Source organism: Pipistrellus kuhlii, unplaced genomic scaffold (genome assembly GCF_014108245.1).
Source record: "Pipistrellus kuhlii isolate mPipKuh1 unplaced genomic scaffold, mPipKuh1.p scaffold_m20_p_9, whole genome shotgun sequence".
Taxonomy (NCBI): Eukaryota; Metazoa; Chordata; class Mammalia; order Chiroptera; family Vespertilionidae; genus Pipistrellus; species Pipistrellus kuhlii.
In genome coordinates this window covers 3,324,120-3,350,888 of record NW_023425595.1, presented here as the reverse complement: position 1 = coordinate 3,350,888, position 26,769 = coordinate 3,324,120, and the positions used below count along the sequence as shown (strand labels likewise).

General features: G+C 39.9%; 1 protein-coding gene across 3 annotated transcripts in view; it reads right to left on the bottom strand.

The window, feature by feature from the left end:
- TRIM44 (tripartite motif containing 44) overlaps window positions 1-26,769 on the bottom strand; it is a 78,677-nt gene that overhangs the window by 34,569 nt on the left and 17,339 nt on the right. For 2 of the 3 annotated variants that reach the window (XM_036427096.2, XM_036427098.2), the window contains 3 exons: window positions 26,582-26,659; window positions 5,403-5,642; window positions 2,297-2,316 (listed from right to left, as the gene is read on the bottom strand). In XM_036427096.2, coding sequence (XP_036282989.1) covers window positions 2,297-2,316; window positions 5,403-5,642; window positions 26,582-26,659 — 338 coding nt within the window. Of the gene's footprint in view, window positions 1-2,296; window positions 2,317-3,990; window positions 4,067-5,402; window positions 5,643-26,581; window positions 26,660-26,769 lie in introns of those variants that run through there. The other variant, XM_036427097.2, reaches the window with a different exon arrangement.

Genomic DNA, 26,769 nt, shown 5'->3' with positions numbered 1-26,769 from the left:
ACCCTAGCCATCGACATCACGGAATGCAGGATTTCAAGAGTTAACTACCACACGGAAGGGCAACAGGCAGCTATTCTGCGGGGCCAAAGGAAGGCTTGGCTGGCCGTTCCTCAGCCAGTCTACACACACCTTTTGCTGCTGACCCTCAGAGGACACTGTGCAAAGGTCAAATGAAGAAATGTCCCTTTAGAATGCCAGAGGCTAAAGAGAGAAGAGGTCACAGCAATTCAAAGTCAAGGCAAGTAAGAACTCCCAAGTTAGAGAAGCAAGACCAAACGGACCCTCTGAGGATTGTGGGTGAATGCTCTTGGCTTTCATTTGGGGTCCCAGAGAAGTATGCTGGCCTCTTGGAGCTAGTCTGAATGGCGGGTGAGGACACAAGCCCTGCAGCCAGACTGCATTAAAGTCCTAGCTCTGCCACTTCCGAGCTGTGGGACCCAGGGCAAGCTAATGTTTCTGAGCATTAATTGCCTCGTTTTACAAGTCAGATAATAACTGTTTAAAAGCTTTACGTGAGGATGAAATGAGAATACATATAAAGCACTGTAGAAAGTAAACCTTCAGTAAATGGTAGTCCGGGTCATTACTGTTGTTAATTAGCAGGACAACTACACAATAAAATTGAGGGCAAGAAAAAGATATGACCAGAAGTACAGATATTTGGCCACTTCATGTCAAACAGCTTGTGAAATCAAAACTGAAAAGAGGAAAGAAAGCAGGGAGACTCCAGCTGGTAAGAAGGAAAGAGAAAACATAGATCAATTACAGATCAATACGTTTCAACAGGGCAAGACTCTTGCTTTGTTCCTGCTACCGGGAATAGTTGTTGGAATCCAATTCTCCCTGAACTTCTGTGCAGACTGCAGGGACGTGACTGTGGGGTGGGAATGCTGGCAAAGAGACACAGGTTCACTAATCCAAGCAGACCTGGGACTCAGGCTCTCCGGATGAATGTCTCCTCCATCCCCTGGGCAGGCAGACCTTCCTTTCTGTCACCTTCCACTTCACACCCTCATTTAATACCGTCAGCAATAAAGAAACCTCATGAGCAACTACGTTTGGCTTATTAAGATGTAGAGTCTATCATAAATAAGAAAACTTCCTGATCAAAGGCCCTGAAGTGCTAATTGGAATACACTGAGCCAAATGGTAGTTCAACACAAACAAACTGCATGGAACCAACAAGTATGGATTTAAAGGCTAAAAAGGAAATCTGACTCCTCTTCCTGCCAAATGGAACATACTTCTCAAGTGTTCATTGTACCAAAAAGCAGTTCTGTCAAGGCCCAGTTTAACAGAATCCCCGCTGACACCGTGGCAGCTCGGCTGGGGAAGCAGCTTGACATCGTGGTTGTTAGTAAAGAAAAGCCATGCTTCATGACTGTCTTCTTAAAATGACACGAAGATCCAGCTATTAATTTCTAAAGCCCATCTCTCACACTGCATAGTACCTTTGAAGGGAGTTAATCTCTTCTTAAGGGCCCTGTATCCTTCCAATCAACGAGACTGGCATATGAACATCCAGACAAGAAGAGTGTTCATACTAATCAGACTCTCCCAAGACAAGTGCCACTGCTGCCCTGTGGAGTCTGCACACTGCACTTCTAAGGTGTCTTCTCTCCACTGGTCCTGTCTGAACTCACATGGCACAGCTACTGCATTTCTGAGAGCCTGTGCTCACTGCCTGAGCAGGATGGCAGGGATGGTAAGTATACCAAGTCCAGGTTCACTGAGAGGCTGAGGCCAAAAGGAAATTCACTTTTAAATTTCATGTGGTGATAGAGAAGCACAAAGGAGCACTTTTTTCCCTAAACAAAATTTTGTGTTCCTATGATCTAGGCTTCATTGTGTAGGCGTCTTGCATTGGACACAAAGATATCATAGGTCAGAAATAAATAATAATGGATCCAGAGCCCATTAAAAAAAAAAAAAAAGTTACCCAATTCCAATCAAGAAGGAACAATGCAAAAACTTATCTAGTCGGTCCACCTGGGAGCCTAATTACCATTCAAATACTGTGCCCCTCTTCTGAACAGATATTCGGAATGTACGAAAGAATAGAGCAAAGTTATTGCCACTACATACTTTAAAGTCTATCCTTTATCTGAAGGTTACAGGCATGAAAAGGCATGGATGGGGAGGGAGATGGGAATCTTGCAAAATAAGATCTTCAAAGCCCTGGCTTAGGATGGAGATCCCCTCTCTGTGCTGTCCATTTCTCACGGGGCATTAGGAGGCCACAATGTCACTCTACTTCAATTCTGAGAACAGACAAGCAGCAATAATGTGATCTTACCTGAGTCCATCCTCTTCACCCTGAAAGAAACAGAAAGAAACAGCATTAGAAATTGGCATCAGTAGAGACGGATTTAGACTTCCTTTCCTTCTCCTTTCCCAACCTGAAAGCGAGACCTGTGTGTTTACTGTTAACAAGAGACAAATCAGGAGATGCCTAGCGGCTAAGACAAGGGCTAACACAATCCTGTGTTCAAACTGCCCAACAAAGGCGAACTGATCACTTGCCCTTGCAAGCAGACCTAGGAGGCTTAAATAAGAGCTTTGCTGTTTTACCTGTACGGTTGGCAGTATTTAGTTTTGAGCAAACGGAGATCCCAAAATAGCAGCGGATCTTGGGCAAAAGCTGACCAGCTCCTGAGGTATCAAGCAGTTTCCCTCAAAGACTCATTTCTGCCTTGGTCTTGCATTTTTTTTTTTTTTTTTCTTCAAAGAGAAACATAGTAGCTCTAACATACAGAACACCATCTGAAAAGGGCACTGAACTGGGACTCAGGAATCTGGGATTCTGGTCCAAGCTCTGTTGCTTATTAGTGCTGTGCCCTTGGGCAAGCTAATGAATTAATCTGGACCTTGGTTTTCTCTGTAAAAGGGTAATTCTGGGATTTGATGATCCAGATCACTCTTAACCAAACAATGGTGTTTCTATTTAATAACAATATTTTTATAGTACTTAGTTCAGTATTATAGACATACCAGAGGCCTGGTGCACAAAATTTATGCATGGTTAGGATCCCTAGGCCTGGCCTGAGATGAGCACTGATCAGGTTCCTCGCCTTCCCACTTCCTCCTTCCCTCACCACCACCCCGTGGTTCCCCACCTCCCAGCCTCCTCGCCTCCTTCCTCCTTCCCTCACTGTCAGAACCACCACCATGTGGTTCCCCACTTTTTGGTCTCTCTGCCTTCTTCCCTTGCTCCCTCAGCACCTTGCCACCACTGGTTGCCCGTCATGTTCTGCGCCGACCCCTGGTGGTTAGCACATATCATAGCGAGCAATCAAACTCCTGGTCTTCCAATAGAACTCCCAAGGGGATAATTTGCATATTAGCCTTTTATTATATAGAATAACATAAATACGTTTAAGGTGTACAATGTGATAATTTGATACATGTATGTATTGAAAAATATTACCCCAATAAGGCTGGTTAACACTTTCATCACCTCGTTCCATTTTTTAAAAGATCATATCTAAAATTTTCCTTGCATTACCAGAAATTATCCATAAACATGATGTTTGAATCCTATACCAGTGATACAAATTTCACTTTTACCTCATTTTGTTATTTCCAAATTTGAACTATAATTTATAACATTGCATGAATGTTTCAGCTCAAATTTGGCAACTTCCCAGTGAGGTTTGATCTTAAAGGCCGGGTTTTCAGGCTACAGATGTGCGTTTTCAGATAGCGTGAATAGCATATACATTACTTTTACTAGCAAGATTAGCAACCCTCTGAATGTCTGCTGACCTATTGAGTTGCCTTATAATTATGTCTTCCTTCTTTCTTCCTTGGCTTAAATTTAGTTATATTTCTATAAAATTCTCTGCCAAAGTTAAGTATTAAAAAAATGTGCATGTACTATGTACTGTGTTCCATCCCTAAGAGCAATTCCATCAGAGTTAACAGATGTAGTACAGTTAATGTTGGGGAAGGAAACACTCATTTATTGAAATGAAAATAAAAAAGACAGGGCTATTCCATGTTCCTACTAACTAAATAACACTGTTGTGTCAGTTTCTCTGCAGTTCTCTGCATCTCAGTATCCAATCTGTACAACAAAGATAATGAGATTAAATGAAATGATGGCTATAAAGTGCTCTCTTTCCTTTCTAGAAACTTTTTTTAGGTACACACTGTCTTAATTCTGAGGAGGATGAAGTGAAAAGAACAAGAACTAATGTATTCTTTTATACACTCGTAAAAATTAATCAAGAGTCCTGGGTGAGGGAAGTGGCTAACTGTCCAGTGGTCTCACATTTCCTGTCAGAATGGCTTTCAGGCGTCTTCAAACTACGGCCCGCGGGCCACATGCGGCCCGCAGAGGAGTCTGATCCGGCCCGCCAGGTTTTTTGGGCAGTGAGCGCAGCCGAGGTGTTAACAGTAGGAATTAGTAGTTCATATAGTCCGGCCCTCCAGCTCTCTGAGGGACCGTGATCTGGCCCCCACTTTAAAAAGTTTGAGGACCCCTGGAATACCTGCCTCCTAGATTATTTGTTGGTTGTCTATTGGATTGCTTATTCTGTCCTAGGCTCTCCTGTCCCCAGGCAAGACTGCTAGTTACAGCTGAACCTACTGAGTGAGTCCTGAAAAGTCCACAGGACTGAGTTTTCTTCTGGAAGGGCCCACCCTAAACCCATCTGGCATAAGCTTGACTAGACTTTTCAACAAAATGTTATACATTTTATATATATTTAAAATGTTAGCTGCATAAATTAATTTTAGAAATAGATTCTAACTGCCTGCACGTGTTGCTTGCTAAAATGTCTGAGACCCTTTATTCCCGTTAGAAAATAACACTGAACATACTGACTATATTCATTGTACAGTAGCTCAACATTTATCTTGTCTTTCTTTCAGAGTCTGTCCTTGATCCTCACAATGTCCTAACCGACACGCCACTCTTAATCCAGCAGTTATGTCCCCATTTATAAAGCTGGTTCCATATAAAAACCAGCCCGAGGAATCCTTTCATTATCCACAGAATCAGACCAAAACCCTTCATTCTGGCCTGCTTCACGCTCCACTTCTTGACTTATTCTCATTCAGCCCAGTCCTCATGCCTACGATTACTCAATTTATAGGCTCATTTCACTACTTGGGACCTGTCAGCAGCCTTCTCCTCTGGCTCTGATTTCTGGCTTTCCTTAGTAACTGTGATTAGAATTTGCCCCCAGTGACAATATTCCTTTAAGTCATGGTGGATTAATATTTTGCCAGGCTCAGGTGCGTGCTTCCATATTGTATACATACCAACCTAAACACTCAGATCCTATGTAGGCTTCCCATTCATTCACACTTAAGGACCACAAGAGGGCATTTCCAGAGCTAACAAACAGTTTCCTCCTATTTGTCCTGCACTAATAATTGTAGGCAATCTCTGTTACCTCTGCCTTTGGCTCAGCTGCTTCGTTAGAGGTATCGAGTTGTTCCTTGGCTTGGGCCATCTGAGTCATCAACCTGTCCATGTGGGATTGGATGTCTGCCAGAATCTCAGTCACATGAGCTGTGGCCATCGCTTCCTGGATGTCCACTAGATGAAGGGCCTTCTGTTCCTCATCAGCAATCACTTTCTGAACTTTCTTAAATTCCTGCTGTATAAACGCCTTCATCTGATCCCGAGTTACCTGTAGCACACAGACAAGAAGAATGAGTTGGGCACACAAAGAAATGGGAGGTTAGAGCTATTACAGTAAGTGCTAGGCAGTCATGCCAAAGTATAAACCATGGCTCCAATCCAATCCTAAAGTTTTGGAATACACTCCAAACAATGTTCCCTTCATATCTTTAATGAATTTCCTGCTAATTTTTTTTTTTTCCTCTTTCATTTTTAGGAAGTAATTCTTAATATATATATATATATATATATATATATATATATATATATATATATATATATATATATATTTTATTTCAGAGGGGGGGGGAGGAGAGAAACATCAGTGATGAGAGAAAATCATTGATTGGCTGCCTCCTGTACACCCACACACACTGGGTATTGAGCCTGAAACCCAGGCATGTGCCCTGATTGGCCTGGGGCACATGAAACTTGACCTCCTGATTCATAGGTCAATGCTGAACCACTGAGTAACACCAGCTGGGCAGGAAGTAATTCTTTTTCCTAATTTTTTTATTTCCCTTTTGTTCATTTTATATCAATAATACATAAATGCTTTTTAAAAATTTAATAAATGAGTTTATATGGTAAAAAAATGAAATTCTCCTCTCAATATTCTTACACCATTTTCCTCCTTAGAAGGAATTTACCATTAACAATTTAGTATGTGTCCTGCCAACCATTTATATATAAATATTATATAAATTACATAACATATAATTTATATAATATGTTATATATAATACATAGTAATAATTTATATATAAATAATTGTTTTTTATATAAATTTATCATAGCTAATATATGGTTCTGTGTCTTAGTTTTCTATTTAAAATATGTTAGTACCTACAGATCAACTTCATTCCTTGTACAATTTTTAATATCTGTATGAATATATATGGATATTTATATTATTTATAAGTGCTTTCAATAGATAAAATTGAAAAAAAAATTAAGATATTTATTTACTTAATGGGTAAATATCTCCATTAAACATATATGAACACATTTATGTATACATTCCCTTCTTAATGGAAATACAGGATATTTCCAGTTTTTTGTTATTACAAACTGCATATCAATGAAGATCCTTGACTATGCCTCTTAATATTTGCATATAAGTTTCTTTAAGGACCTTTGAAATCACTGAGTCAACCTATATAAAAATACTAATTAATACTGCCAAACTGCTCTCCAAAACCAATGCACCAATTACATTCCCACAACCACGTGTGAAAGTAAGCATTTCCCTTACAGCTTCACACAATATTGGATACTATCAAGCCTTTACATTTTTACTTTCTGATGGGTGAAACTATATTATTGTTTTATTTTGCAACAACAATTGTGCAGACAAAATAAATTGTAACTGTAGGCTATATTTAGCTAGGACATAAGAAAGGCAAACATAGTGAGAAACTACCAAAATAAGAACTCCTATTCTCCATATCTTGCCAGCAACTGTATTTACTGATGTTTCCTCACAACTACATTTACTTTGAGTATTTTAAAACAACATGCATCCTGAGTAGCTGAGGGAGGGAACAGGTAAGAGATAGGACAGCAGACAACAAGAGCAAGGCCAATAGAGAGTTTCAGAGATTAAAGAGAAAATAGCGGTCATCTCAGTGACCCATTTCTTTACAGATAAGGAAGAAGACAGCTGCACACTTGTAGGCGGTGCAGGGACTCCAATCTTCTTGTTCCCAGGCTGGTGCTCTGTTCACTATAATCGTCAGGCCCAATACGGTTTGGCTAAGTGGATAGAGCATCATCATGTGGACTGAAGGGTCCCAGGTTCGATTCCAGTCAAGGGCATGTACCTTGGTTGCAGGCTCAATCCCCAGTAGAGGTCGTGCAGGAAGCAGCCAATCAATGACTCTCTCATCATTGATGTTTCTCTCTCTCTCTCTCCTTCTCCTTTCCTCTCTGAAATCAATAAAAAATCTATTTAAAAAGCTAAAGTAAAAGTCTGTCAGAAGGGAAATCAAACTGGGAAAACCAAGAAAAGGAGATTGAAGAAGAGAAAGACTAAATGAAAGGGAAGATCAGCCATTTTTAATTGGCCTCTTAAACGAAAAGAGGCTTGATACTTTAAGCAGCTTATGTAACAGCACCATAAGGATGTCAAAGCAAAACAAGGCCTGCATGCTAGGTATCTGCTCACACATCAAGTGACTAAGTGACACAGCCCTCAGGAATTCATATACTCTCTGCAGGTACTCTCCCTGGTGCTAAAGAAAAGGGGAGGGGAGTGTCAAATGTTATTAATGTCCCTGCCAATTCTATATCAGATTGAGAATTGTGATTTGTGTTTATTTTTGTAATTCCTTTTTATTTTTCGTGTGTGGATTTCAAGACTGTTAAGCTTTCATGGTGACCTTTTATCAGTGGATTTCTAGTCTTGAAATAAATTAGATCTTATAAGATTTAGAATCTTCTCTTAAAGACTGAACCAAAGAAGTTTGAGCAAAGGGATGAATTTCTCTGCATGCCTAAGAAAGTTCCAAGTGACTATAAAGATCAGAATAAAAACCGACCAGCAACCTATTTTACTACACTCACACATGTGGTTCGAAGTTAGGAAGCTGACATCAAGTCAAGAAAGGTATGGGCCAAACTGCAGTAGGTGAATAAATTGTGGTTTTAAAAAACCAAAACCTCTGTTTCCATTGCTTTACCGAGGTTTTTTAACAAGACATATTTTATTTTATCCAGATCAAGATACAAATTTAAGGCAGAATCATCCACTCTTCAAAACCTTTCTGTCTTCTTACTCCATTTTTTTTTTTTTTTTTTTTTTTACTAATTCACAAATAGGCATTCTCCACCCTAGTTCAAAAGAGCAAAACAAACTTCTCAGTCAAGGCATCCGTACTAATTCAGAGCCCAAAGAAGAGACCCCTGGGGTGAGGGGGTGGGTCATATGGCAGGTTGAGTACTCTGATGGCAGGGGAGATTTTAAAACCCTCTTTCTGGTTCCATTTCACCTCCTTGCCATCAAAAGCCATTCAGCTAAAGACTTCACAGTTCTCCAAGCAGCAGGCCCTTCCCATTAGCACCTGCTACCTAGGAACCATGGACATCATCTCTGAGTACTCTTCTCAGGGCTTCTTGCCTCCATCCTATAGCTCCCAAAGGTGAGAGTGACAGACTCGTACTCTTTACTACACTGCATGTGGTGCTACAGAAAAAGAGAAAATCCTACCGCGTTTCCCCGAAAATAAGACATCCTCCGAAAATAAGACCTAGTGCATGGAAAAATAAGACATCCCCTGAAAATAAGACCTAGCGCATCTTTGGGAGCAAACATTAATATAAGACACTGTCTTATTTTGGGGGAAACAGGGTATGTATGTAGAGAAGAGAGAAGGCTGGATGTATCACGGAATGATGAAGTGGGTCATGTAAAGGATTTCTTTCATATAGCATCTATCAGAAATTGCCAAACCGTTGAAAATCCACAGAACTTCCCCCTCCCTCACCCCAAAATATTAACCTGGAATCCCAAAATATAAAAAATCTAAAAGTAGAGTTACTCTGGTTAAAAGAAAAATCTCCCCTTCTTCTTTGAAGTAGCCTGCTAGGGCACTGGTAGTGATCCCCAAGGAAACCTCACCCGAGGGACCTGGGTCCTCTCCAAAACCTAAAAGGGGTTTTCTCCCTTTGGTCAACTGATTGGCCCTTAAGGGCTAAGGTTACAAGCATATTGATAATATCTTTTTATGGTTGCATTAGGGTGAAAAGCTATGCCATTACTTAAGCATAGTAAATGCCGTAATTGGGGGGCAGGTGGCTTATTTGTTAATGGACAGTCTATTGAACATCTGATTGTTTTCATCAGAGCTGTGTCTAACCTCCACATTGTATAGGTAGGGGCAAAGGCACTGATAAAGTCAGGTTTAGAAACCAACTCTCTCCTCTGGCCAGTCCAGCGTACTCATTACTACAACATATTTTCCCTAATGATCTCTTTCTGCGTGCTTTAGGCTCTTCCATCTTATTTCTTTTTAATTGAGATGTTTCCGTGGTTAACAGGCTGCTTCTGTTATCCCCCCGGATGTAATTCCCCTCCACATGGGTCTTGGTATAAAGGCTGTACATCTGAAGAGTTAAGTCTCATCCCATGGCCCTTTCTGTATGCTCTTGTAGTTACTATTTCCAAGCGAGGCTGGGCCCACGAGACATGCAGACTGGCACTTTACACATACATAATTAAACACATAAAACCTTGAATTAAGAGCTTGTACCTAGAAACAACACCGTTCAATGTGCTCGGCTTGGCTGGAAGCCATTAACTCCTCGCTGGCTGGCCTGCAGAAAACGGAGGTTTTATTTACTTTTCCATGATAGGCAGATTACAGAAACAAGCATACCAGCTTGAAAACATCGTGGCCTTAAGAGAAATGTGTTCCAGAAAAGTGTTGATGACATAAACTGAGAAAGATGAACCAGGGTCAGGTATAGGAAGCTACATGAAAGAAAAGCATCAGAGTCCGCATTGATGAAACATTTCAAAAATGCTTGTTCTAGTAGCCAAATGGCCTGCAGGGTTTACCCAGTATTTACTCTGGCATTTTACTTCGAGAGCTCCTTCCCAACCCCTTGGCAGGCGCCACTGAGGGCAGGCAAGGGGAGAACAGAAATACAGTCCTTTCTAAGGGGGTGGTTCCATTCCCTGTGCCTGTGCCTGAGTGGAAAAGCCACTGCTTGTGAGTAAAACCACCGCCTGTTTCTAAGGGCTGGAAAACTGTGCAGCAGCCTAGAAACACAGCAGGCATGAGCTAGGAACTACAGCCCATGACGAACATTGTCAGTGCTGCCAAATGTTATCCTGGCCACCTGGCTAACAGACTGACCTGCTGGGACTTTACAATGGGTGTTGAGAGGAGAAGAGAAAAGGTCACTAAAGTGTACATTTAATCTCTTCCTCAAACCTCGGTTCTTATTTTCATCAGAAGCCTAGACAGAAGCACTCATTTATATCCTCTCTCCTCCTTTCATCACCCCCTTTCTGTTGACAGAGCACCGTGGGATTCCTACCTCAGTTAACACTTAGCTACCTCAAGAACCCACTCAATGAAGTGGCTATTATTGTTATTTCTTTTATAAAAGACTATAAAAAATGTACCAAAATGTTGGAGCATGGTTATCTCTGAGTGATGGGATTAAGAGTGTTTTTCTTTTTCTTTTCTTTTTTTTTCTTTTTCAGCCTGTTTTCCACAATAATGTATAATGCTTACTTTTTCTTCAACAGAAATTACTTTTTAATTTGGCTCATCCCTGGCCTGGTGGCTCAGTTGGCTGGAGCATCATCTTGTACATTAAAAGGTTGCGGGTTCAAGTCTCCGTCAGGGCACTGCACAGTCTTCCAGCCCTTAGAAACAGGCGGTGGTTTTACTCACAAGCAGTGGCTTTTCCACTAGGTTGTGGATTTGATCCCTGCTTGCATATGACCCCAAGGGTGTATATGGAAGGTAACTGATTGATGTTTCTCTCTCACATCAATGTTTTCCTCTCTCTCTTCCTCTCTCTCTAAGAAAAAAAAAAATCAATAAAAACATGTCCTTGGGTGAGGATTTAAAAAATAGTGTGGCCCAAAGAAAAAGTTAATTCCTCAATAAAATATTAGCAACTCAAATCCAACAATGTATAAAAATAATTTATACACTAAACCAAGTGGGATGTATTTCAGGTCTACAAGACTGCTTCAACATTTGAAAATAAATTCATAAAATCTATCATATCAACAGGCTAAAGAGAAAATCACAAAAACATATCAACAGATGCAGAAAAAACATTGGACAAAAATCTAACATACATTAATGCTAAGTCCTCTCAGCAAACTAGGAATAAAGGAGAACATTCTCAACTTCATAAAAACATCTATATATAAAAAATCTACAGCTAACATCAAACTTAACGGTGAGAAACTAGAGTTTTCCTTAGGCAAGGGTGTAACCTCTTACTACCCCTTTTGAACATTGTACTGAAAATTCTACCTAATGAAATAAGACAAAAAAGAAAAGATTTACAGATTGGGAAGGTGAAACTTAAGGCTGTCTTTGTTCACAAATGACATGATCATCTTTGTTTTGGATCTTTATTCTTCCTCCAACTTGTTCAAATCCTACTTTCAACTTGTTCTAGGCCATCTTTCTGTCCCCTTTCATCTCCACTTGGCCCTGAATTCTTGACTTTCTAATCTTGACCTCAAATCCCACTTTTGCCCTTCAGACTTAGTTACTACATGCACCCCTTACTCCCTCCTCCTTGGTGTTTAGACCTGACTTTGTCTTATCTAGACTTTGGCTTGGTTTTGACTCCCAGAATAACATTCTCTCAGATAGGAACCCCGTATTTCAGTCAGAATACTCCAGTCCTCCTCTATTTCTGCCAGAGAGCTTCTTCCCAGGACAATAAAGATTGGTACTGGAGCCTAAGTACTCTATTATTCTTTAACAGCTTCATGCATATGGCTCTGTAATATGCTTCTTCTGAATCTTTCCCTTTCTTGGACCACCCACCTCCCCCCCCCCCACACACACACACATAAATATACAGGCAATCATGTGTGAGCACACAGACATCAGAGGCTCAGGACTATGCTTCCTAGAGGTTTTGCATTTGAAAGATCCTAATAAACACTTGAATTGAATTGGTTAATCAGCTGTGAAGTGGAAAGGGAGTCCTCAGCCCGAGAGAGAGAGAGAGAGAGAGAGAGAGAGAGAGAGAGAGAGAGAGAGAGAGAGAGAGAGAGAGAGAGAGAGTGTCACAGCAGACTGACAAGCAGCCCTTAGTGAGAGAGATGGAGATCTGACCACTATGGCTATAGAATCACTGCCAAGCATCCTCTCCTCTCAAGGCTGCTTGTTCATGCTGTCAGCTGCTATGGCTTCATTGTCATGACAACTTTATGTGTAACCCATTGTCATGGCACTGACTGGATGCACCAGAGAAAAGCTTATCGGGATGCTGGGCTCCCTTTGAATCAATACTACTGCTTGCTCTTGAGATGCTTCTCTCTTTGCCTAACCCCAGGGTGGCCACAAAGAAAGCAATCACAAACTTCTGAGCATCACTTTTCCTGAGTGAAGGGGAGTGACCCAGAAAAAAAAAACTTCTGGGTTGCTCCCCTGTAGAAAAAGTTGGAAAATGAGTCTCCAGAGAAACCCAGGATCTGTAACAAACAAATGAGAGCATCTAATCCACTGTGTTTTCTTGCTTTCTTTTCATTTTAACCTGAACATCAACTAGAAAGACAGCTTCTGCTTCAGGAATTATTGTGTAGGAAGTGGGAGGTGAACACTGACCCTGAAAGTTTCGGGGGCCAAATAAACCAGAACTGCCCTACTTTAAGTGTCTCAGACTTGAATATACAAAGAAAGGCTATTTTATCTACTGAAGATTAAATTAATTTTACAATAAGACTCACCCTGCCACTTCCAATCCACTCTCTACCCACACACCTTCCCTGCAAAGCCACAGTTGTTTGTAAACTAACAAAACTACAAAACCCACATGACTGCCCACCACCAGGAATACTCAGGAAAGGGCACTGGTATACAGGTCTCATGGTTTCTGAATCTTTTCTGCTACAGTGAAAACAGTAAGGCTCAGAGTTTGCTGACTGCCTCTGCTAACTATGCTTCTGAAGCTCAGAAAGGTAAGAGTTTCTTCATTTGTAACAGGGGTAATACTGTTGTTCTCACAGATGTTTTGTGACATTTACACACAAATAATACATGGAAAGAACTTAGGACTCTCTGGGCACATAGGAACATCTGCAGAACTGATGCCGATAGTAACTGTGATCATCTATTAGGTGCTTCTCATGTGGTACCCACTGAGCTCTCATCAAGAGAGAGCCCCAATTAGCCTTCTAGAAGAAAGGAAGCCTACTATACCCTTGGGAGTGCAGATTCTGACCCCCCAAATTCACAAGTTCACAGGAAGGACTTGTGAACACATCCCAGGCATTGAAGAGTAAGATTGTCAATCAAAAGCTCCTTATCTCAATTTCAGTAAATGGCCATAGTCTGTCACAGGGAGAAATGGCTACCTTTTCTAGTTTGACAAGATCAGATATGGTCTACTTCACAGGAAGTCTGGGTTGCATTCAGCTCCTCAGCACCTACATAGTCTATAGATAAAGTCTGCTCCTCAACCTCACAGCTTGCCTCTCTCATACAGCAGGTCCCTGAATGATGTCATTTTGTTCAATCCCATTTCATCATAATGTTGTTGAGGTGCCACAGAAAGTGAACTCTTGTTTATATCAAATAGCCTGTGGTAAATATGGTTTCCTTATAAGTCATTTCACTTAAAGTTGCAGAACCTGTTGATGACGTTAAGTGAGAACTTTCTGTATTTCCTCTCTGTGGAAGACTGAAACCTTATTACACCCCCTTAAGCAAGCTAACAATCTGCTTACTTAAGAACCATAGGGCTTGTTAACTAACTACAGTTGCTAAAATACTTTTCAGGCCCCCCAAAGGCCATGATACCATTATTCCTCATCTCTACGAAAGTTTCTGTTTTCAGAGTACCCATTGATAAAAATATAATATGATTAGTCCTATTTTATAGATGAAGATGAAGTCTCAAAGCAAATAATACAGAAAATAAGTGCCATTATAGAGACTCATGTCATCTGATTCCAATGTCTGCGCCCTTTCACCATAAAAGGAAAGGAAATCATGTCATACTCAAAATATTTTCCCCCTGACCAAAAGTCTGAACAAACTCTATGTTGGTATTCTATTCCCAACACATCTTCCACAGGTAAAAAGTTAATAACTTCCTGTAACTACTAATAATTCTATACAGCAATCACAGAAAGGCAATTTATTGGCATCGTTAGCCCTGTGGCCTTGGACAAGTCATTCAACCTTTTAAATCTTTGTTTCTTTATCTGTAAAGTGGGTAATATAATATCTAACTAATCAGGTTGAATTAGAAATTAAGAAGGTATCACAGAATTTAACAAGGGGATGGTCATCAATTGGATCACTGGGTTGAATGAAAATTCTCTACACAGACATAGAGATTTGATGGGTTTTGCTAGTTGACTAAATGCAGATTCAATCACATAAAGAGGTGTGATTCTCAAATTTTATGTTTATAGTCATCCTTCTGTATCTATAGAGTTCTACATCCACAGATTCAACCAACCAGGGATCAAAAATATTTGGAAAATAATGTTACATTGCTGCTGGCGTGTACTATGTAGTTACATCTATGATAGTTGTGTCTGTATTGAATATGAACAGACTTTTTTTGGTCATTATTTCCTAAAGAATGGAAGCATACCTTGGAGATATTGTGGGTTCAGTCCTAACTACTGCAATAAAGCAAGTGTGGGGGGTCCAGAAAGAGTCACTCCAAGATGTGCTTCTGTGGTATGCAGATTGTGTTGAGCTAGAGGCAATTGTAGCTTCAGGCTCAAGAGAAACTTCTGCCGACCCTTTCAACTGCCTAGAACAGTGGTCGGCAAACTCATTAGTCAACAGAGCCAGATATCAACAGTATAACGATTGAAATTTCTTTTGAGAGCCAAAGTTTTTAAACTTAAACTTCTTCTAACGCCACTTCTTCAAAATAGACTCACCCTGGCCGTAGTATTTTGTGGAAGAACCCCACTCAAGGGGCCAAAGAGCCTCATGTGGCTCGCGAGCCGAAGTTTGCCGACCACTGGCCTAGAAGAGTTTGAAGTAGGGGCCTTGCCCATGATAAGAGATGATGAGTGACAACCTTTCCACCCACCTGTATGGCAGGGCAAACTTTTATTTACTAAACATCTGCTCTTCTAATCATCCTGCAAAGACCCTGTGAAGCCCCCAAAGTGCATTACCTCATCCCTAGCTCACAAGGTCTTATACACCTCAACCCCCCTTTTCTGTCTCTGAACCTTTCTGCATGTGGGGCCTCTGGCTCACTCATGTATGTATTAAATTTGGTTATTTTCTCTTACTAATCTGTCTCATATCCACTTGATTATTAGACCAGCCAGAAGAAACTTGAGGGTAGAGGAGTTTGTTTTTCCCCCAAACAAATATTGCAATAAAGTAAGTCATAATCCTTTTGCTGATGGAGGGTCTTCAATTAGTAAAAAAAAACAACAAACAAACAAACAAAAAACACATCTGTGAAGTGCAATAAGGCAGAAGTACAATAAAAGGAGGTAATATGCCTATATTTTATAACATTTACATAGCATTTACACTTTACTAGGCATTAAAATACTCAGGAATTGATTTAAAGTATACCAGAGGATGTGAGTAGGCTATATGCAAATACTACACCATCTTATATAAGAGACTTACTTGAGCATCCTCAAATTTTGGTATCCATGAGGACCCTAGAACCAATTCCCTGAGGATATAGAGTAGTGGTTCTCAACCTTTTTAATGCCATGACCCTTTAGTACAGTTCCTCATGTTGTGATGATCCCCAACCATAAAATTATTTTTGTTGCTACTTCATAACTGTAATTTTTCTACTGTTATGAGTCGTAATGTAAATATCTGTGTTTTATGATGGTCTTAAGCGACCCACAGGTTGACAACCGCTACTGTAAAGCCTAAGACCATCAGAAAACACAGATATTTACATTATGATTCATAACAGTAGCAAAATTACAGTTATGAAGTAGCAACAAAAATAATTTTATGGTTGGAGGTCACCACAACATGAGAAAGTGTATTAAAGGATCCCAGGATTAAAAAGGTTGAGAACCACTGATATAAAGGGAAGACTGTATATAAACGTACAAACACCTACATACAGACCTTAGTTGCACTGTATCATTTTAGCATTGAGCTATCAAAGAAAACACCTTTTTCCTTAAGCAAACCTGTTTCATCTCCTCGCTGAATGAAAGGTTGGACAAGAAAAAGGGTAGGAGGGGGGATGGGGAGAAGTAGGTCCTTAAATAAAAGTCTGGGTGATTTTTATCACTATTATCACAGTGAAGGATTACATGTAGGTACCCAGGCCCCTAAATTAAATGTCAAATACAATCCCGCACTGGGAATGTGAAGCGTGGCTGCTATCAGGGAGTCCTGACAGCTCCTCTCCCCTCTTCCCGGTGGCCCTGCAATCAGCCCTTGAAGCATTGGCAGAGAGTAAATTATCAAGTCTCCGAAGGGTGCAGAGAGGAGCTAGAGCAGGGGGAGAAGGGCATCATGATGCGTTAATTTTATGAAGCCATTTAAAGCTCCATCGCTCTGCTTTCCAACAGCATTCCAACCCACCAAGCAGCTCAGAAGCCATGTCCACCCTAGTTTTTAAATGCCCGGATTCTATTTCTGCGGTGCTTCAATGAGGAACTCGGGGGCTCTAACTGAAAGAGAACAGCCAGGGATAAAGATGCAGGGCAGGGGGAAGTGAAAAGGGAACAAGAATCTCAGTGGTGTTTGCTTTAAATTGGGTTATATCCCCTAATGTCCCTTAAATGGGACACAATTTCTATTGTGACCCTTAATTTCTTTTAATTTGGCACCAGGCAGTTTTGTCATCTAGAGGGTTTGCTCCAAATAATAAATATAATTGCTTCTTTGCATTGATTTCTTGTTTCTATTGGGAATATATGGACACACAGCTGCACACTCCCTGGCAGATTGCCTTGATGTGAACTAGTAATAGAGCTACACTGAGCTAACTTCCGGCAAGGCAGCCATGCAAGGCCCAGAGTCAAGGCCCAGCCAGGGAGCAACACCAAGGGGTCTCCAACTGCAAAGATTTAACTCAATTTTCATGTCATTATCATTCAAAGAGGTAGCAACAGCACTTTAAATACATACATACATACCTGCAACCTGTAAGTGTACTAATCCTGGGAAGTGCTAAGTGAACATACTATGTTCACCTGCAAGGATTAGAAGGTCTCCTGAACAATGGGATTGTGGGGGAGCTGCCCCCATGAGCTCTTGCCCTTCTTCTGGAAGCAGTGGTGGTTCTCAGGAGAAAGGAGGAAAGCTTTCACAGGCTATTGCACTAAGCACTTTAAGTGAACGATCTCATTCAATCTTCCTAACTACCATATGAAGTATGTACTGTTACACCCTCTTTTGCAGTTCAAAACACAAAAAAATCTGAGAAATGGAGAGTTGAAATAAAGGATCTGCCCAAGATCTCAGAGCTGGCAGTGCTGGAGACGCCTGTACCAGTGCAGTATCAATCCAGAGTCCGAGCTTGTAATAGCTTCCAACACTGCCTCCCCCGACAGAAGCTAACACCAGGTCTCATATCCTGGTCCCTGTCCAGAAGAGGAAAGGAGAAATACACACTACTCACTGCTGACACTTCAAGTGATTCAGATAGTAAATATCTTCCTCAACAGCTTTATTAGAATAAAATTCACTTATCATACAACTCACCCATTTAGAGCATACAATTCAGCGTGGGTTTTTTGTTGTTGTTGTTGTTGTTGTTGTTGTTGTTTTTTAATGTATTTACAGAGCTGTGCAATCATCACCACAATCAATTTGAGAACAGGTTCATCAACCCTCCCCAAAACTCATTCTCCATTAGCAGTCACCCTTCACCCCCATTCCTCCATCTCCCTCAGCCCCAGACAACATGTCTAGTTTCTATCTATAAATTTGGTTATTCTGGACATTTTACATAAATGAAATTATGCAATTTGGTCTTTTGTGAATAGTTTCTTTCACTTAGCATGTTTTTTGAGGGATATCCTTGTTGTACCATGTACTAGTAATTAATTTCTTTTTATTGCCAAATAGTATTCTGTTGTATAGCTATACTGTATTTTATTTATTTTTTCATCAGTTGGGTTATTTTCACATTATACACAATATGAATAAGTGTGCAGCTTTTCTATGCACATATAAATACACACACACACACACACACACACACAAAAGAATAAAATTGCTGGGTCATAGGGCATCTCTGTTTAACCTTTTGAAGAATGCCAAACTGCTTTGCAAAGTGACTGACTGCAGCACCATATTACATTCCCACCAGAAATCTATGAAGGTTAAGTGTTTGCACAGCCTTGCCAAATGAACAAAACTCTTTATTTGGGAAAACTATAGAGCTATGACCTAAAAGTTATCAACCAGCTCCAACTCTGCTATAATTGCCAGGGTGACCCTGGGCAGGAACCCTCACTCTCTTGGCATCTCAGTTCCTTGTCTATAAAGTGGGGAGATTGGAAAAGATGGCCTAGACTTCCCACTGAGCCCACAGCTATTCACTCACTCATCCCACGTGAGATCCCTGACCAGTGCGGGGAAAAGTGCTGTGAAAAAGTTTGGGGCTGACTGCAAGGCTGTATTTTACTCTGCATTAACTCAGTTATTACTGTGCTTCAGTCTGTGAATGTATCATGCCTGCCTCAAACAAACAAATAAACAAATAAACAGACCCTCACAGAATCTGCTTATTATAAGGAAAACCAAAAAATACCTTAATAGGTGAAATTTCCACTTGGCAATAATGGCAGATTGGCCATCAGAATTTTAGTTTTCTAAATTGGGGCTCAAAAATAGAAGTGGATTCAAATAAAAAAATTTAAAAAAAAAGTGTGTACTTACAAGGAATGGTATTAGGTGATAAAAGTAGGATACAAATTATATGTGTGTACACATAATAGTTATATAAGTTATATATAACAATTTCTATCTGAAAGGCAAAGCACATTTTTCTGTCTGAAAGACAAAGTACCATAATAGTAACCAGTTTTTTCAGAGGTGTGTCTGAAAGTATGATGTATTCGCATGTGCATCAGAATAATCCAGGCTGCATATTAAAAAAGCAGATTTGACCCTGGATGGTGGAACTCAGTTGGTTAAGGGTTGTCCCATGTACCAAAAGGTCATTGGTTTAATTCCCAGTCAGGGCACACATCCCAGTCGCAGGTTATGTATGGGGGGCAACTGATCGATGTTTGATATTTCTGACATCAATGTTTCTCTTTTCCCCCTCAGTTCATTTCTCTCTCTTAAAAAAAAATAATTAAAAATAAAAAAATAAAAATACACTTAAAAAAAAAAAAAAGCAGATCTCAGAACTATCAAACTATGTGCTCTGGGTGAAGCTCAAAAATCTGCATTAAAAAAAAAAGTATTCAAAATTTACAAACCATTGCAGAAAGCAGAATAATGGTTGATTTTTTTCTTTCTTCTTTATACTTGTCTGTATTCTCCACATTTTTAAATAGAGAACATGTATTACTTTTAAAACTAGGGGTGGAGGAAGGGAAAAGTTGTTTTGTTTTGATAAAGTCAGGAAAATGGTGAAGAAGAACAAAGAACTTCTTTCTCCTCTTGCTGCTGACCAGGAGTCTGCAGAGGAGAAAAGGGGGCCACATTTGCTTCTGTGTGGGTTCCATGCCTCAGAGCCTAGGTAGAGGCTGAGAAAGCACAGGTATTTTTCCCATTCGGTGTCCTCCAGCAATAAGGGCAGCTACTGGAGCACTTGCCTATATATAGAGCTCCTCATCCAAGTGCTCAACTATAGCGTATGGGGAAGAACCTGGAGAAAGAGAAATCTGAAGTTAAGTCCTGTCTCACCACTTACTGGAAAGCTAGTTAACCCCTGTAAGCCTTGGATTGCTCTTCCTTAAAAGAGGGAAAATGACATTTCTTTCCATAGAGTTATTGTAATAAGATAATGCATATCTATTACTCTGTGCCAGGTACCATGCTAAAAGGGCTTGAAGATGCAGATATAAAATAAACACAATTCACATCTTCCAAAATTACTACTGTGTTTCTCCCAAAATAAGACATCCTCCGAAAATAAGACCTACTTACAGGTTTCCTTCTGAGTGAAATATAAGGCATCCCCCTGAAAATAAGGCCCCCCTAGGCTCTGTCTCAGAATGCTGTTGCTAAACATGAGAGATTTGGTCCACTGATTCTGAAAGAAATGGAGTCACAAGAAATTCACCAGGAAATTCAGGAATTGGACTGTTATGATGATGTTCCAGAAGATGATGATGACATGATTGTCATTGAATAAATGAGTAAATTCTTGATACTGTAGGATTCAGTTTGTCTGGTTTGTGTTGACAACTATCGTACTACCATACTGTATACAGGTAATAAATTTCCTTTATTTTCATTTAACAATAAATGTATACCATATTCTTCTTCATGGAAAAATAAGACATCCCCTGAAAATAAGACCTTGCATCTTTGGGAGCAAAAATTAATATATAAGAAACTGTCTTATTTTCGGGGAAACAGGATATTTACTTCTCTTTTATGAAAAGCACAGAAATAGGCCGATAGTCATAATAACTCTCCAACCAAAGAAACACTTCTGAATGAATCAACTTGGTAATCAACTGAGGCACTAGAATTCTCTGCTTCAGCTGGTTGAACAAACACTGCCTCCCTAAATGCTTCTGTCTTGCGGCAGGGACAGGCCTGGCTTGACTCTGGTGAATAACAGGACACTAATAATAAGAATTTAAATTAGATTTTGCATATATTCATTACTCTTTGTACATACAAAATCTATCATTTTAATAAAGTCTGATTAGCACAGGAGAGTGAAGAACTGAGCTGTGTTCCACTTCAGTGATAGCGGCTATTAAAAAAGATTGTAAAGTTTACTGGCAATTATAAAATGCCATGTATATGCTAAATAAAAATAGCAAAATAAGAAAAAGAGTCTCAGATCTATTAAACTAATTCTATGTTGCCAGACAACTCTTTGGCTTCACACTTCCACATGAGCACCTCTAGAATTTGGAGAAAATGAGGAAAAAACCTGATATATTTTAGGCAGCCTTAGTATAACCACATTGCATGTTAATGCCACTCCAGTCAGACAAAATAATGTGAACCACTTGGTTCAGGTTTTCTTCCAAATATATTTTTATTGATAGCAGAGAGGAAAGGAGAGGAAGAGAGAGATGGAAATATCAGTAACGAGAGTGAATCACCGATTGGCTGCCTCCTGCATGCCCCATACAGGGGACAGAGCCCACAACCCAGGCATGCGCCCTGACCTCCTGGTTCACATAGGTCAATATTCAACCACTGAGTGAGCAACACCAGCCAGGCTGAACAACTTTTTAAAAGAGTAACTTCTAATAAGATTAGTATAAATTTGAGACACATAACTGTATTTTTAACTGTTTGTTTCAAGCATGCTAGCTCGAGGAAACAATGAGCAGTATATCTTAGATGGAAAGAAAACAACCAGTATGTAACAGAGAAAGTGCCTACATAATAAGAGGTTAGTTTGAATGAGTTTAACATGTTATGCTTTTGGTTCAATGTTCTCTGAGAGAATCAATGTGTTTTCCAAGCTTCACTTTCCTCTGAGTAAACTATGAAAAATAACTGCCTAGTCACTACAAAGGAAAGCTGTAAAGAACTCAGGATATTTTAAATTTCTTAAACACACACACACACACACACACACACACACACGCCCTGGTTAATTGCATCTTTTAATTTCCCTAAAGTCTATCCTAATTATAAGAAATCTACAGACAAAATCCTGTTTTGTGCAATAAATGTTTCTGAAGAGTTTGGCTGAAAAGGGTATTTTCAAACTGGATCCTGTCAAACACATTAAGATGTCTTATTATTAAAAAACCACTTCCAAGTAAACTAACATTGATTGTTATTAAGAAAAATCTCTTTCCACTGTATACAAACTCCTAGATTTTTGGAGGAATGCTCCCTTTGAAACAGAGCTTGCCATAGCCACCTGCATGCACACAACTTCCTTTGTCCTGTGCCTTATTTACCAGCCATCATCAGCCCCGATTCCTGTCCTCAGGTTCACCTCTACTGTCTGAGACTTGATGTCTCCTGCTGTTCCCCTGGTTTATAAGTCAGCCCACTCTAGGACAGTTGCTTGGGCCTTGATCATCCACTTCAATCATGACCAGAACACCTCTCCCTCTTTTTGGCTTTGCTGTTTCTCTGTTGGACACGACTATTTAAAGAGATTCTGTCCTCTCAGGTGTTCTGAGCTGACTCTTCAGTCCACTTGTCTTCCCTGTCCCCTATTCCTTTACCACCTTGGCTCAATTTATTTGTTTTTTAAGCCTGGATTTTTATGTATTTCATTTTTTTCAAAGTTGAAATCACTTCAACTTATTGATTAGGGGTCTTCAGCTATTTGTAAAAATAAAAAATAAAAAAGTGAAACAAATCAAAATAAGAGTAGGAACATAGCCAAGGTCCAGCAGTCTCTAGTCACTCTAGGCCTACTGAATCAGAAGCTCTGGGTTTGAGTTTAACCCTTTGTATTTTAATAAGTCCTCCGGAGGGGTGATTTCATGCACACTGAAGCTGAAGAACTATTACTCCAAAAGCAAAGGGGGTGTCTGATAAATAGTTTGGACAAAATTAGGTATCTCAGTAAGTCTATATTATTGACAAAGAAGCATGTCTAAGATATTCTGTGTAATAAAACTATAGGTAAAAGGTAATTTAAAAAATTGTTAGAAGTGTTTTTCCACATGGAAATGTCTAGTAGGTTATGCAATAAACTGTTGAAGTGGTTAACTTAGGGGAAATTAATTTTCCTTTATGGATATCTGTGTTTTTAATCTATAAGTATACACTATTTTTAAATTTTTTAAAAAATGTTTAAGCACCCTTCACTCCTCTCTGGCAACATTTGCAGGTAAAAATTAACTCAGTCCCAGGAGACTTCAGTGTCTGGACTAATCAAGCTCTGTGCTGCTTTAGGGAGTTCCAGAGGAAGTGGGGTAGAGATAGTGCTCAGTGCTCCATGACTCAATCAGTGCTTCTAGGGAAAGCTGCTGTACCAGGAAATGACAGGTCAGAAAGCCTGAGAGATTCTGCCTCAGTTAAACAGGACAACTTCTAAAAAGGGATGGAGGGAAAACAGAACAGACTTAAAACCTAAGGGCTTGCTTAGAAGACACCAATTTATTGCTGGGAAATTGTCCTTGTTGCAGAAATTCTGTATTCAAGTACCACTTTTCACCACCACCCCATGTTGTGATGCGGCAGTCATTCTATCATTATATCATGCTGCGGACTAGTCCTTCTTCAAGCTGGCTCCAGGTAGAGAGAACATATGCATATGACAGACTAAAAGGGGGCTTAAAAATAAAACATGGAAAATAATCCATGGCAAGATAAAATAAAAGAGAGGTGAGTGTGTATAAACATATCCAAGATCAAGGGAGGTCCTAACAAATATCCTTCAGCTTATGGTGCATCATGGGAAAATCCTGAGGCTTCTACGGTTGCTCTCAAGGGACCACTCAATTCTTTCACCTCTGGCAAGTTTCCCATCAGAAGTATTATGCATATTCATAGAGGATCCCAAAGCACTTTACCTGTATTCATCATCATGTACAGAAGCCACTCAAGTGTAATTGTACATATCCTCTCCATCTCACTGCCTAAAAGCATGTGGATGTGGCAGAAACAAAACATACAGTAGAGCTGTTGTCCCAGAAACCAGAGCAACTTGGTAAAAAAAAAAAAAAAAAAAAAAAAAAAAAACAGCTTCCAGTGGTCTTGAATAATTAATTGATTCATCTTCACTAAAGGAAAACTACTTATACCAGAGATCTTTTTGCAATGAGCTAAGAAAATTGAAATTTGTTGCCCCTGGAACTCTAACCACACCAGAAGACAAAAAATTACCAATGTCCCAATACTTTCAATGCTGTATGAAGAGAAAATTGTCCTGTGATTGGTGACTGCGGCCCACTTTTGAAGAGTGTGTCATTTTCTATGAGTCTGCTTCATACAGTATTTGAGAGAAGGAAAACAGAGGCACAACGTGAACATATGGTAGCAAGGAGATGGAGACTTGGTCTGCAGCATAACATAAAAGATAAAGCACAGGCCTGGAGTCAGAGTTTGAATCCAGCTCTAAATTATACTAGATTTGGGCAAATGACCCCACCTCTCTGATCCTCAGTGTCCTTTTCAATAATATGGGAATAATAAACTACTTTATAGAGTTGCTAAAGTGATCACAAGTATGAAAGAAGGAAGATGGAATAATGAGGTAGCGTTTAAGGGGTACATTTTAAAGTTCTGGAGGTGGACAGTAATCATAGTCACACAACAGTGTGAATGCACTTAATGCCACTGAACTGTACACACAAAAACAGTTAAAAGGGTAAATTTCATTATGTATATTTTACCATTGTTTTTTTTTTAAAATATGTAAGCCACAGTGCCTGGCTCTCAGTTTGTGTTCAAGAAATGCTAGTCTTATTCCACTTATAAAGAACTTTAAATGAAAGGAGAAAAGGAGATATGAAAAGTCAAACAATCATGCTCCTTTCCCAATTTAACTGTGAGCGGCTCTGACTCTCAGGCTGAGCCAGCTGGCACCCCTGCCAGGTAGTGCCACAGTGAGTGTCAGGGTAGGAGAAGAGAGGCTGTGTTAGTCATAACCCCTCCAGCATGTTCAGTTCCCAGTCCACCCCCACCCGAGTATGGCAACTCCCAGAATATCAGTCCCACAGCCCCAGCATCTTGCAAAGAAAGCTGGGAAATTTAAACCATTTCCCAGACCAGACTCCAGGTCATGAGGACAAAAGCATTCGCAATAACAGCTGGCTCCTGTAAGTTGGGGAGAGACAAAATGCTAATGCTGAACACCAACTGGATGGGTCTGGAGCCTGTTCCAGTCCCCAGCATTAAGCTGATCAGTATCTCAGATGCTTTTGGCCGAGTTTAATGGACACAGAAAACAATAGTCTCAAAGACTTAGTAAAGGAAAATTAAAAATGCACTTGTCTGCAGTTCAAAGAAAACAGTTAATTGATTATGTATTGTTCTAGTAAGCCAGAAAGTACAGAAAGGGAAAATAGATGACTTATCTCTAAGCATATTAGCACACTTATTTTGATGGGCAGACTTAATTAGATCTTGATGTAGTCTTCTTTTTTTCTCTCTCAAATATATTTTTATTGATTTCAGAGAGAAAGGAAGAGGGAGAGAGAGATAGAAACATCAATGATGAGAGACAATCATTGACCAGCTGCCTCCTGCATGGGAATCGAATTTATTATACAACACAGATATGTGCCCAACTGGGTTCATAAATCCATGCTCAACTCCTGAACCATGCCAGCTGGGCTTGATGCAGTGTTCTGATATATGATTGTTAACATCCCTCCAACTTAATTCAAAGAGAATGAAATACAGGTTTCCCTGTTCCTATGAAACTTTAAAAATATATATATATATATTATTGATTTTTTTTACAGAGAGGAAGATAGAGTCAGAAACATCGATGGGAGAGAAACATCAATCAGCTGCCTCCTGCACACTTCCCACTGAGGATGTGCCCGCAACCAAGGTACAAGCCCTTGACTAGAATTGAACCTGGGACCTTTCAGTCTGCAGGCCAATGCTCTATCCACTGAGCCTAACTAGTCAGGGCGCTATGAAACTTTTGTAAGCTGAAATGGCGTAACACAAAGATACATTTACCATTCATTTATATGGAAAATATTCTTAGTGTTTCCAGAACCCCAAAAATCACGTACCAAATCACACTAAATATGCTTATTTACCAGTTTTACGCTAAGTGAAACACCCTTAGGAGCTCTCTGAGGCTTTTCTGATATCTTAGGACACATCTTGCTAACAGATGCACAAAATAAATGGAGATAAAACACAGAGGCTCACAGACACAGTCAAAGCTATAGCGGTGGGTACTGGGATGCTGAGTGTAACTCTTCAGGAAGGAGCTTGGCAGGGCCACTTGTTCCTTGGGGTTGTGCTGCCTCTAACAGCTCCTTGCAAAACAGAGGCTGAAGGCTATTTTCACTTTTCTTCATAAAAGTGATAAAAGCGAAAATTCGCTCCAGATTTCTTTCAGTTAGTGAAAACAGGTACTAAGGCAGGTCTTTCATAAAAAGCAAAGTAGGGTAAAGTGAACTTCCAAAAAGTGGAATATCCCCGTACTTGGCGTATTAATAGTCAATAAATTCAAAAACATACTTACTTTAGGGTCTGAGCTCTTGAACTTTAACCTTTCCACCAATTCTATCATAGCCGCTTTTAATCCGCCAGAGTCTTTGCTCTAGAAAAAAGAAAAGTGGGGTCATTAGACAGCATTTTGTTGTGCTCTCAAACACCATCAGCATTTCATGGGACAATGAAATGGAAAGCAATTTTTTTTCTCAGCCAAGA